Source organism: Diadema antillarum, unplaced genomic scaffold (assembly GCF_040938485.1).
Source record: "Diadema antillarum isolate AM-2024a unplaced genomic scaffold, OU_Dant_1.0 seq00002022_RagTag, whole genome shotgun sequence".
Lineage (NCBI taxonomy): Eukaryota > Metazoa > Echinodermata > Echinoidea > Diadematoida > Diadematidae > Diadema > Diadema antillarum.
The window spans coordinates 54,771-68,988 of NW_027272677.1; the positions used below are offsets into that span (position 1 = coordinate 54,771).

General features: G+C 41.1%; 1 protein-coding gene across 1 annotated transcript in view; it reads right to left on the bottom strand.

The window, feature by feature from the left end:
- Positions 1-2,144: 2,144 nt before the first annotated feature.
- Positions 2,145-14,218, bottom strand: part of LOC139713647 (son of sevenless homolog 2-like) — a 57,216-nt gene continuing 45,142 nt past the window's right edge. Inside the window, 16 exon segments of the mRNA XM_071625355.1 lie at positions 2,145-3,591; positions 4,285-4,414; positions 5,034-5,150; positions 5,397-5,513; positions 6,144-6,316; positions 6,851-6,962; positions 7,564-7,656; positions 8,326-8,415; positions 9,330-9,485; positions 9,850-9,951; positions 10,453-10,612; positions 11,294-11,416; positions 12,227-12,439; positions 12,731-12,814; positions 13,372-13,492; positions 13,987-14,143. Of these exon segments, the coding sequence (XP_071481456.1) occupies positions 2,924-3,591; positions 4,285-4,414; positions 5,034-5,150; positions 5,397-5,513; positions 6,144-6,316; positions 6,851-6,962; positions 7,564-7,656; positions 8,326-8,415; positions 9,330-9,485; positions 9,850-9,951; positions 10,453-10,612; positions 11,294-11,416; positions 12,227-12,439; positions 12,731-12,814; positions 13,372-13,492; positions 13,987-14,143 (2,616 nt within the window). The 3' untranslated portion in view covers positions 2,145-2,923.

Sequence of the window (14,218 nt, forward strand, 5' to 3'; positions counted from 1 at the left end):
ATAATAAAAATAATAATAAAACAGTCGCCTGTTTTCACATTACACAAAACATGATTACATTTCATCAAGTGTATGCCAATATTTGTACCATGTGTCATTTCATCACAAATGCAGTACAGTCAAACTGGTTGCTTGTAGTACATCACTTCAAAATAGCATGAGACCTTAATATCAAAAAATGTTGTTAGAAAAATCATACAGAATTGATTAAATTACTTTGTAGAATGATACAGCGGGAAAAGCATAAAGATGCATTCACTCAAACTTTCAGCATTTGACAGCAACCATTGTACTTGAATGTGCCAACTTTAAGAAAAGGATAAGCTCACATTCTTCTTGCTTTTGTGCCTTGTGTCTTGGAAGAGCAAAACTTAATTTTCTTTTGAGACTTAGTTCTCTCAACTTGCCAGACTCTACATATCAGTGTGACAAAATCTAAACAACGTTTTACAAGTGTCTTCATTTTTGTTTGATAGTATATCATGACAGAAAACATGATTATGTTGTTCTTTTGTCTACAATCTCCAGTTCATTCCAAGCACTCTGCACAAGGTATATATGAAGAGTTCCTTGGAAGAAGACCATGCCACAGTGAGCTTTTACTGCAGTTACTTGAGTTATAGAAAACGCTTGCAGAGCCGAAATATGGGCTAGGGAAGTAGACACATGATTTGCTCATGGTATACCACCTTGTAACATAAATAAATTGTTCATATTCTACAGGTGAAATGTATATGAAACTCAGTAATACAACAAGTATTTGGAAGGGGGGGGGGGGTGACCAGTAGGATCAGTGTGATATTACAGAAGTTTTATGAAGTATGGACAGCACACAGACACTGCCCTGCCCGGATTAAGTATCTCCTGCAACCAGTCACTGTTATTGTACATCAACCTGGATGCTTCGTGAAGATACCATCTGTTTCATCACATCCGTCCACAACTGATGGCAGACATTGATGAATTCAGCATAAGAACAACTGAACTTCCTTCATCTCAAGGAGATGGAGGACAATTTGTAAGACTTTGAGACAAAGTGTATGGCCAGTTTACATCCTCAATACATCCATCCAAAATATTTAATTTGAGAGCTTGGCAAAGTATTTTCTTGTCAACAGGGAGTTTTCATACATTGTGTTGCATTTCAATGTCAATACAAGTCATCAAAGCAAGCCTCAGTAATATATCTGATGTATGAACTTTACATAGCATGCTCACTGACAAGGAGACTGTTCACAGTTTATTCTTTCTATCAGATGTCATCAAATGTGGTGTGCAAATTGGTATGTTGCAGGTTGATTAAACGTCTATGCAGTTGAGTAGCATAACAATTTATTGAAGGGTTCTGTAATAGGAGCAGGTACAAGGATGAGAAGGATTTTCAAACATGATTGTGACTACTAGTATGGTTGTGAATTTCAAAGCCAGACCTACAATTGGGTTTAGGATTTCATGGTAATAAAAGGAAAATACAATAAGAAATTCAGGCATGCTGCTCTAGAATATTAAAGTGAGAGTAATTCAATGCATGATGCTAGACCAAACCCATTCTAAAAACATTCAATCTTGCTAGACTTCTTGCTGGATGTCTGGGAACAAGCTCAAATCTCCTCAGCATCTCCTTGAATCTATATTGGCATTAGTGTGGAAGTAAACCTGCTGGAAATGACAAACATGTTTACATAGATTTATGTAAAAGTGGAAATTTTGCAAATTTCCCACAACCAGAAACTAGCACGGAAATAAAAGCATGTGAATAATTTTGCCTGTTATATGTTCTAGTAATTAATATCTTGATTCTGGAGAATTAAAAACATGTGAAATTCATCTTATCGAGCCGAAGCCAAAATATCCACTTTTACAGTATGTTTTGTCATTTCCAGCAAGATTACTGTATAAAGATTACCACATATTCGGTATACTGGGACTTGAACCACTTACTATCAAATATCAATGTATCAAATCTCCTTGGACTTAATACTATTGCAACTTTGAGTAAAGAGCATTGTGTTAGGTGAGCATTGAACTCAAGCATGACCAACATGGCCAAAGTCAGGTGTTCTTCCATCAGGGAATAGAATCTGGAATCTGTTTTTCTATGGGGTGGGAGGGGGGGGGGGGGGGGGGAAGAGGACTGTATCTTGTATTCCCACAGTACTGGCACACTGAACAGGAAAGGAGAAAATAGATTCATTATTGAAGTAAAGAACACCTGATATATTCAGCTATGCAAGATATGTAAGTGCTGGGATGAAGTACATGTGATTACTACTCTCAATGACCACCAATGGGGCAGGCATTACAGTCGAGAATGCCTCTGTGGTTTGTTATAGATGTCATAATGAAATAGATAAAGGAAAGAGAAGAAGATGATGACCAAAGCGCAAACGGCATTAATGATGAGAGTCTGCAATACAGCAAAGCAAATGAAGTCAAGACATTTCCAATGTTATGCTTTGTATGTCTGTCTGAAAAGTACTTCCCCACTGACACCTGCTTTTGGGTCTGTAATAACTCTTGTAATGTGTCTACTGCTAAGAGTGATAATGAGACACAAGTTGACATGATGTGAAATGACGCTTTTTCTTTCTTTCTTTCTTTCTTTTTTTTTTTGGTTCATGCTTTGCAGTATCAAATGCATAGTTGTTGGACACTGCTGATGACCACTCAAAGTAAGTAGATTTCTCCCACGAGAGAGTAGAATGACCCATCTCATCTATCCTTCACCACTCCTTTGCCTCACACAGGCTTGATAAGAGTCTCTGTGGAGACAAGAGGACCCTGGATGGACTCCAAGTACTGTTGCTGCACTCATTCTTGCCCTCACTCCAGACAATCAGCGACCGGCCCCTGCCACATGCAGGAATCATAAGCACTTGTTCGCGAGTCTTTCAGACTGTAGCAAAAAAGGAAAGGGGAATCCTCAGTACGAGCTTTCAAAGAACTTCAGCTCCTCTGGTGACAGCTGCATGTCTCTGGGAGGAGTCCTGGGGGGTCGGACCGGCTCCTCGCGTTTCTCCTTAATGCGCCGCCTCGGCGGGGGCATGAGAGTCTGTGTGAAGCCCATCTGGGGGTGGTGCTGGTGTTGCTGGTGCTGGTGTTGTTGTTGCTGGTGGTGGTGGTGGTGGAGGTGATGGTGGTCTGCATTGTTGGCGGGGAAGGAGGGCACATGTCCCGTCTGACTCAACAAGAAGGCGTGGTTGTGCTGAAGGTGCTGAGGGGTGCGGGGCACCCAGGGATTGTCACTGGATGGTGGTATGGGGGGTGGAGGTTCCCTCCGTGGGATGGAAGGCGCTGCAACGGAAGACACGCCCGTCAGCGGGCCCGGCAGCGAGCCCGACGCTTTGCGCTGGAGTGATGAGTTGCGCCCTAGTGAGTTCGGATTGCGGTAAGTCCTCGGGGGAACCAAAGGGATACCCCCATTCAAGTTTTGAGAGTTCCGAGGGGGTATGGGGGGACCGGTGTTCTTTGGGGGGAGACTAGGTGGCTCATGAGGATTTGGTGTAGAGCTGAGACGAGAGCGAGGCGGTCGGGGAGGAGGGGGTGGCTCTGCAGGCTCCTCTTGTGTGAAGGACGGTGTACTTGAGTTGCCTTCAGACAAAAACAAGAGTGACAATAAGTACTGTAAAAGATAAAATCTTTGCGACGTTGAAATATTTGTGCATTTCACGCAACCACAAACTCGCGCAAAAATAAAAGAATGCAATTATTTTTGCTTGCTATACACTCCAGTGGTGCATATCTTGATTATGCAAAATAAAAACAAGCGAAACTCCTCTTGCCCAATGGAGCGCAAAAAGTTACTTATGCGAAAATTTCTACTTTTTCAGTTCCTCCAAACTTTGTAACCAAATTTTGACATCAAATGTGAATATCAAAACCCATGGCCTGCTGAAAATACACTGCATGATCAATGCACGGTACAGGGTTTATCTCAAACTTGCAAAATGACGATGATACATTATCATCCAAATTGGAAACAACTGTGATCTTTTTTTTTTCTGACGAGAGATATAATGTAGTAAACATAATTCAAAATATTGAACTGCGTATTCAAGTTGCAAGGTTGAAATGGTGTTCCTGCACAATGCATACTGCAACACTGGTGAAATATACCCATCTAATGTGACTGCTTTTCTGAAGTACACTGGAGTCCTAATTCCTGTTCCATTACAACCTAAATTACCCTGGAAATGAAGGCAAAGTAAAGCAGAATGTACAGTGTGTACAGACAATGTGTGTGTGTGTGTGTACAGACGGTTATTCTTTGAGGTGAATACTCACTTCCTAAATCAACACTGGAAAAGACACTGCTGTCAAAGATAGACTGAGAGGACGTGATGGTTGGTGTCCTTGGGGAAGGAGGCGTGGCACACGTTGCCTTGGGTGAGGTGGCTTCTTCGTCATGCATCCTCTGTGGAGGCAAATAAGCACAACATCAGGGCATTGCAAGAAATATCTCTCTAACTTGCCCAAATGAGCACAGGCCCCATACATGGAACAGACAGGCCCTCTTTCATATTACTTGCCCAACAGCCAGTTCTAGTCACCATAGGCAAGTGAACGAGTGGGTATGTAGCACCTTGCATATTTACTTTGTCTTGGTAAATGCACTGATCAGAACGCACCTGTATTTTCGTTGTTGTTTTTTATCACTCTCTAAATTTCCATATCCTTCCCCATTATGTTTAATGACGCAGTTAAAAAAAAAACAACAACAAAAAAACTCATTCAGTCCCACATGATTGATTTACTGGAATATCAAAGTCCCAAAATCAACTGACCGACTGCATTTAGTAAGGGCACACACAGACCTAACAGGAACATCAGACTGCAGCCAGATTCTCCTCTCTGAACCATGATCATGCCTAATCATCAACCATAAATGATCAGCAACGTCAAAGGGGGACAAGTACAAAATACTACATGATTTTCTCCTGTTTTGTTAGTCACTAGCAGTTTGAGGGAAAGAGAGCCTAGGCACATTCCACAGGGAGCTTGCCAGCTACAAGGGGTGAGTCACTACCACCCACCTGGAAGCTTGGAGATCGTAGGTCACTGGTCAGGCGCGACGTACCGACCAGCGACATGTGTCTACTGCTTGATGGCTTGATGCCTGGAGACTTCAAGGAGTACTCATACTTTTTGGGCTGGAGGAGGAAAGAAGAAAAATTGAAAAGTGGAGGCTCTGTCATAAAAGATAATAATAATCACATACGTGTTCAAAGCCATATCATTATTTCGGACAGACCACTTATTAGAAATTATAAGCTTTATCTTTGCACAGAATGTTGCTCAAGACTTTTAAAAATGTTGTCTTGTTAAGTGCACATTGCGCTACCTTGGTGGCCAAACATGCCTCTGTGTCACAATCTTGTCCAGCAGCTGCAACTTACATATTTGGGCAGCTGCTTGCAGTTTCTGGGCTCAATCTCCAGCGACGTCTTGTAGAGGTAGTCCTGGAATTCCTTCTCTGTCATCTCCGCGAGGGGATTGAGCTCCTCAAAGAATTTCTGTCCAGATGAGAAACAAAGATGAATGTTGAAAACCTTGTTTGATGACAACATCTCTTGCCCCATTGTGGCCCAATGCAGCTACTATGTGAACTCAGCATTGCATACTAGCAGAGTTTCGGTGCATTGAGAACATTCAAATCAGGCCTCTGAGAGTACAGAGAAACTTGCAGCAAACTACAGGAAAGTAGTCAACTGCTGACATTATTCCATAGCGAATCATGTAATTGCATTAAAATAGACACAGTTATATATATGTTGATATGCACATATATACAGTATGCAGTGATCTCACCAATTTATTCCATTACAACAAAAAGAGAATACACAGTTTTATCACACAACTAATACAAAGAAGAAGAGAAAAGTCCATGACACACAATCACAACGAAATTCCTGTCACAAGGAAGTAAAAATTCAGGTCCCAAAACTATCACTCATATCTCTTTACATACTTTACTGTTGTTCAGTTATAACAACATTTCGATGTAATGAAAGAATACTGCCAGTCCCGATGACTTTGGTTAAATGGGATTTGCCTGTATTAAAGATTTTGCCACATACACTACTACAACTATCAACACACTAACAGCAGCAATTAAAACAAAAAGGGACAAGTTGTCCTCTCACCCGTATGTCTTGTTCTTGCGACAGACAGTACGGCTGGTGCTGGTACTGCTGGATCTCTCCCGTGATCTCCGCCACTCTCCGCCTCTTGCTGAAGTTGATCAGCCCCTCGGAGCAGTTGGCCAGGAAGTCCGGGTTGCCTTGCTCGATGAAGAGAATGTTCGTCAGATACATTCCTGTGGGTGGGGGAAGGTGAGAGGGAGTGATGTACATATGAATGGAAGGCTGCGTGTGTGGTTGCTTCCCTCTGGGGGGAACTTCGCAATCTCTGTACCAAGCAGAATGAAGGACTGCTTTCAAGTCCTAAACAGGAAAACTTCAATACAGTTGCTGGCAAAGTGAACCATGTAGGAAAAATGCTTAGAAAGTAATACTTCAATAAAGATACCACAAACATTTCTCTCACAACGGTATAAAAACACACCTTTTCAAATTTAGAATTGCTAAATGTTCAATGAACTCACTGCCAGTCACTGAAAGGAAAACAGAGTCTCTTGAAACATCAACGACCTGTCTTTAAACATTATTTGTGGAAAAGTCACTTTTAAGAATGATTTTGGCATTTTCTGTTTTCCACACTACCTTTAGATAATGTAGTAGATGGACAATGCATGATAGAAATGAATTATCATCATAATCCAATGTTTGGAAACTGAACAATGAGAAGTTATGTAGATAGTTAGCCATTCAATTTGTTGGGGAAACCTTACCCAGGAAAGGCACACAGGGTGGGTTGATGGAGCGAAGCTTCTCTTGGTACTTCTTGTAGTGGTCTGTCCCAAGCTCCTTAGCCTCCTCCAGTGCCTGCTTCTTCCTCAAATCCTGCAAGACAAGAGCAGCCAGCATCAAATTGAGGGTGCTATTTCACCCACAGCATCACAACCTTGCTTCAGTTTACATGTGTTATCTAATCCCAAAGGCCCAAATTCACGAAGGTGGTTTTAAGTTAAACCATGGTACAAATTTGACCATGGTCTAAAATAAACATGAAATTGGCATACCTTTGACATGCGTGTGTCAATGTGCATTTGCTACTGGACGTCTGTTGGCATATGCAATCTGTCAATTGTATTTACGCTGAAGTTTTCATAAACCATGGTTTTAATTATACCACCATCATGAATATGGGCCAGAGTGTTGGTTTTTTCTGATTTCTAGATTTTTTGAGTTCTAGATGTTTTACTGACAGCACATACAAGCAAAGCTATTTTACACATAGACATTTTGAGAAACTTTTCACAGGTGTGCTGTGCAAACACAATGTATAGATACATTCATTCATTACACTGTACTTGTGTTTGGAAATCCACAGGAAACTTGAAATCTATCTTCCACTGTAAAGGTGTAAATATTCTGACATACTCTCACACAGCAATTCTGCAAACACAAAACGTACACAGAAGGGAATGAATCAGAATCTCACCCTGAAAGTGTGCTCCAGTCTGTGGATGGCTGATGAGTTGATTGCACTTACTATTTCCAGAACTCCATTGAAGTTATTGTACTCTTGAAAAACCTGTTGAGACAAAATTCACACACAAAAGACTTGACAAATCCAGCTACAAGCTTCAGAGCATCAGATTTGCACAAGAATTTCAACTTAATGTTTACAACCTCTAGCGGCAGCATCCATAACACACAATGCAAATATTGACCAAACAAAGGCACCAAAAACAAACAAACAAAAAACAAATTGTCAGGCTCCATGCATTTTTGCCGAATACTGAACAGTCTCAGCATTTGAAATGTGCACTCATCCCCAAGAAAGTAATAACAAAATCAGAGTTCATCCTAGGAAACAGGGTTTACGCAATCTCCAAGCCACAATGAACAATGTCTGTAGGACCATATATGTAGCATCCAATAAAAAGGTATGTTGATAACAGATCATGGTGCCCACAGATGTCTCATTTTCTAGAGACAAACTGGCTATCTCTTTGGGGCAAAGCAAAATGGACGGGGCTCTCCTTACCAATGATAGCAACCCTGTAAGGATCATTGCAGTATTCCGAGGGCTGAAAAAACATATTTTTGGTGGAAAAGCAGTATTTTCACCTTTCCTGCCATAGACATGTGTAGTAATACAGTTAGGGAGAAAGAGTACTTTCCATGAAACCTTAAGTATTTCTGGCAAAAAAGGTACAATAATACTGTAAAAAAGGGACGATTCATATCTCTGCCTTACCATCATGATTTCAATGATCCTTGAGACCACTGATATCCTCTCCTCCAGATTCGATGTCTCCACTATGCACTTCTCCAGCCACAAGATGAACTGTGGTAACATACAAGACAGGGGGAGTAGCAAAAACCCTAGTGAGACATCACAATTGACTTCTGCAGATGTTCACTCACATTGGATGGCTGCAATGACTACAACAATTTTCGAGATGATAGAGGACAAAAAAATTGAGCATCTTAAGGCAATGGGAGAATCTTGAAAGGGTACACTGTGTATGCCATATCTGGGGATTTGTTTTTGTGGGTCGGGTGCTATTCAAGAATTTAACAATATGTAAAAATATCGGTAACACATTTGCTCCTGCAACAATTGTTCCGGTCTTATTTTCTTCAAGAACTTTGGCTTAGGTTTAAGGTTGTGATAGGGTTATAGGTTTCATTTGATGAGAGGATTAGGATTATGGCTAGAGTTATGTTTGTGGGTAGGATTTATGTTTGGCTTACCATGCAGATTTCATGGGAGCAATTGTAGCAGGAGCAAATGTCATGGAACTGAAAATACCAACTCGATCCTGACATAAATGCCACAAGTATGCATACATTCCTCCATTCACAAGGGAACTCTAAGATTGCAAATTTAACCAGTCAGGGAATTGTCCAATTCGAGAAAAATTAGACTCACAACATATGTGGCATATAAAATAATACGTATCAGGGCAATTACCCCCAAGGGCAATTACCCCCACCTCTCCCGGCTAAATATTGGTTAGTGATAAGGTTAGAATAAAGATTAGGGTTAGGGCTAGGTTTAGGGTTAGAGTTTGGGTTAGGATTAGGATTAGGTTCAGGATTAGGATTAGGGTTAGGGTCAGGGGAAGGGGAAGGGGTAATGACCCATGGGGTAATTGCCCTAGACCCAAAATAATCACATACAACATTACTGGAAGGGGTTACGATCTCTGGAGACATTGAGACAGATCATTTTATGTGACAAGAGATGATAATCACCATGTTGGAATGATGAATCATCTTCAGGAGATTTGGTGACGTGATATTCTTGTCCTTCTTCGTCCACACACTGCCCACGAGTTCAGAGGGTTTGACTGCTCTGTACAGGTCAGACTCCAGCAGGGTCAGCTGTCTGGCTATCTCAATGGGATGGAGCTGGACAGAGAGAGATAAAATGCAATGGTCATTATGACAAATTCAAATAACAACACATCCCATAACAGACATATCCTCACTGTTATACTGGATGCCCTTTGTAACTTTGCCTTATAACAAGCACAGCTTTCAGCCAATATTGATCATTCCTTAACACCTTCTCTTTGTTCTATAGTGTACTCTTCCCTGGCTTTACTTTAACCCTTTCAGGCATAGCCTTTACTTGATACTCAATTAGCCTGTATTCACAAATTTGAATCCATTTATATCATATCATCCAATCGTTCTTGCTCGTATCTCTTACATAAACTTCAAGCTGGTGATCCCCCTGACATTCAAACATACATACAAACATTCTGCTCACCGTCATGAGGTCAAACTCGGTGGGAGTCTTGGCTATGTGGTGTTCCACGGGCGGAGGGTCCTTCTCAAAGGTTAGAATGTGCCTCTGCTCCTCAGATTCCCACTGGAGACAGAATACAAAGAGAACACAGATCATATATGTACTACCACATGTTTAATCAGTAATAGCAGCATGGGGTTTAGAGTATACACCACTTTGTCGGGCCACCTTGGGGGTGTGCAACAACATAGTGAAAACAGGAAGCTCAAACAAGCAAAGAAAAAAAAATATACTAGAAGTATTCAGCAAATTAAACATTTTATTGGATACACACAATGGCAGAAATTATATGCACTTGGTTTGAAATCACAACTTTTGTTTGTCATCTTTCTTGGCTTGGGTGACAACTGCTACTTTGCAACACCAGTAACAGAGCATATTTTAGCAATATGAGACATTGTGATGATGATGTCACATAGTATCAGTTTGAAGACAAAAATACTCTGCTGATGACCAGATTTTTGTGTAACTTTATAAAATATATGTTAGTTTTCTGTTCTCCAGCCTGACCAAGGTTGTCCACCCCTATCAGAGAGAGTGATGACCCACTAACAGCTGTCTTACCCTCCTTGTGATGATCTTCTTGATGGACTCCACCCATTTCCTCATCCCTTTCCCCCGCACAGACTCGTCGATGAACTTCTCTAGTCGTATCAGGAGCTGCTCGTCCCGGTCGAAGTCATAAAAGTGCTGGTCCACCCAGTGCCGGAACACATTCAGTACCCTGCAGACACCGGCAGTGGAATGGTGGAATTGGAGAAAATGGTTTAGCAAACTCAAGGGCTATGGTGCACGCTGCATAACACTTAACTTTAACTGATAATGCTGATTAATTTGGAACACTGCGGTCAAGCTTTACTATGATCATATATCTGTACAGCAAGAAAAAACAAACAAAAAAACAAACAAACAAAATGTCAACAACAACAACAACAACAAAGAATATGCTTAATTTACAAATCATTTGTCTTAATTACTTCTTTTCTTGTTTCATTAGTCATATGTATGATGCTATCAGCCTTACATGATTGACCTTTTCAATATATCACTTCAACCAACTTTAGAACTATCAACCTGACTTGATTCACATCTGGACAGGTGTCAGTGTACAAAAAAAAAAAAAAACAAAACAAAACAAAACAAAACAAAACAAAACAGTTTGAAACAAAATGGTGAGAAATATGTGCATGGAATGATGCTGAAGAACAATCATACACAAGTGATGATGTTGGGTTTCAAATTGACTGCTGACTGATCTCCCTTATAGTGAGGTATGCAGCGATATTGCAGAGGATATAAAGGGGGTAACATTCCCCACCCCCCCCCCACCTACCCACCCACACACACACACACACACACACTCACACACACACAAACTGTCTAGCAAAGGTAACAGAAGTCCCACCTGAGTTGAATGGGCTGTGCATACTCCTTCCTGAATCTCTTCAAGTCCTCTCGCACCACACTGACACCTCTGTCCAGGGCAGCTTGGTCCTCTTCTGTGGGCGGAGGGTCTGGGATCTCGAACGTAGACAGGAGGTCGGTCAAGGAACTTAGTCTCTTTCAAAGACATGCTGCAAGGTAGCAATGATGGATTACTTATTGTAATGTACATAGTTTCATTGCAAAAAGTCAATATTGACAAGACCAGGTGCTTTAAAGACATTTCATGCTTTTCTTCACAACTAATCAAGTGGAGGAGGGCATGATTTTTAAGGAAAGTGTAGAGTGATAATATCTGGTAACAATGGTACATTACAAGAAACAATATTGCGTGCCACAGATGTGCCACTTCATCGCAAATGTTACCTGCTGCTGACAGCATATCTAACAGCCTATCAAAATGGGTCATTCCTGAAATTTGAAGTTGCATAGCTCATTTATTGCAACATGTCAGTTCCTTATACTGGTTGATAGAACAATGTATACAATAATGCATGGCTTGTGATGATTACCTGTTAGCATATGAAGCACTGAAACTTCATTCATTAAGAGCTTTATCAAAAAAAAATAAAAATAAACAAAATGTGTGCAATAATGTTGTCAGCATTCCAGTGCACTCTCTCTGTCAACAAGAAGTCTGGGCACATCATCATGTAAATAACACCGTCTACGTAAGCCATCAAAATATATACACTGCATATCATTCATTGGATGGGGACTACTGAAGATCTCTAGCTATCATCATGGGTTTGGTGCCTGGAAAATTTAAGCCTTAAATACTAAGTCCAGATGACTGTGCCCACAAACTCTACAATGCTAACAGGTTCCGGATTGATTCTTTCTTGTCGGAGCCCATCACACGCAAAACCATGTAACAGCAGTTTAAAAAGGATATCTCTTGATGAGCAAAGAGAGAAGGTCCTGGGGCTTGCAGAAGGACCGGTAGGTGGTGAGGAAGGTACGGACGAAGGAGGGGTCAGCGTACTTGTGGTAGGTCAGCCGCTCGATCAGCTTCAGCAATGTGCCCCCTTTGATCAGGGGTACACCGGCACTCGACTTCTGCCCTTCCTCAAACACTATGTTGTCGGGTGAGTCCTCTTCAACAAAGCTGCGGGAAGTAGAAAACATCACACAGACAAAAACTTAAGAGCGGAATTTAGTTGGACAGCTTTAATGAAATGCTGGGCATGTTTCATTTTCATATAAAGAAGACAAACTGTGAAATTTGATTTTGTTGAAGAAGGAAAACAAAACAGGTATGCGTGGGTAACATGTGCTTAAATCAACAAACTGAAGCCCCCAGCTCCTACTCTTCAGGGCAGTTTGATATGTTTAGCGGTTTCAGACTTTCATATTTCAGACAGAAGAAAGTGGCAGTCTGAACACCACACCAGCTTACCAGTAGTCCTCAGCTGACGGCAATCGGAGAGGTTGGTTCTCTTCCTCCTTCTGTAGGATGCTGTCCAGCATACGCTCTAACGTGCTGAGGATGGAATGACATCAAAGTGTGGAAAACAATGGTCAAATCACTGGTCACACCTTTGTAAAGGTATACCTCTGAGATTCTTAATTAGAGTATGTCATAGGAACTCATAGGGTTCGTCAAGTGGACTCTGTAGGTTTGTCACAAGGACACTGAAGATTTATTACAAGGATTCTAGACAGAGGCAAGCTACTGTCAAGCAACCCTGCAGTGTCTCTGGCTTATATGTGTCTCAGTGGCATTATGTCCTCCTTTAGTTTTTGTGACTTCATCAACAATCAAACTTATTACTTTCACAAAGTGATCTGTAATGCTTCAATTACACACCTAAATGTGCCCAGTTTTACTTTGGCAACTGTATCTTTGTCCTGAAGACATGTGCTCTTGCCAATTAGCGCAATTATTAGGTGATCCAATATTTTAAATAGAAATAAACTCTCACCCTTTTTTATTCTCTATCATCACATTCATATCTACATCTGACATATGCATCACCACTGCAAAAGTATACTAGTGTTATTGTTGTAAGCATTAGTTTGGACCGAGTGGATGATTACCTTCTATGTAGGAGTGTGGTCAGTGCCTCCATCCAATTCGTCTTGTCTTCCGCATTTTTGGCAAAGAAAATGATGGTCTGTGGGGGGTCCTTGACCACTATTTCATACGCGTGCTTGACATCTGCAGGAGATAAAAAGCAAAACCAAAATATGAATAATCTGGAATGTCATAGAGACAGGCTCATATCAATCGAAATCCGATGACTGGAACATTACATCATTGCTCTACTGTATAAGCTGTTATTTATGCGTACAGATATTTGAGGAGAATAAGGAGATCAAAGACATGTTCGCGAGATGTTTGTTTTCGCGAATTGACAATGACACTATCGTTAGTGCACTATTACCCTAACGCATGGCGACATTTTCCTGTATTGTTAAAATCACGGTCCAACAGATATTCACGATATTCATGAAAACCATAATGATGGTAACAGCTTATACAGTATCTCTCATCCATTTCTTTCCCAAGTAGTCTCCTTGTCTGACGGCACCAGTGTATATTCCTGACAATTCCATGCAACGGGTGGTAATTTTGGTCTAGGTATATAGCATTTGAATGCTTGTGGGCATAAGATTCAAGAAGTTCTTGGTGAAAAAGACCCAAGATCTTACCCTCTGCATCCTGTCTGTCAACCACATTGACTTTCCTCAGGTAGTACCTCTCCTTGAAGCGGTACTCCGGAGACGAGCTGGAGACGGACCTTCTCGTGTTCAGCTTGCAGCAGACGATCATGCTGTCGAATAGGAAGATGTGTCTCTCTGTGTTTGGCTGTGTGAAAAAAAAAAAAAAAAAACAGCGATATTGGTAACATGTTATGACATTTGATAGTAAAATATGCTTTCC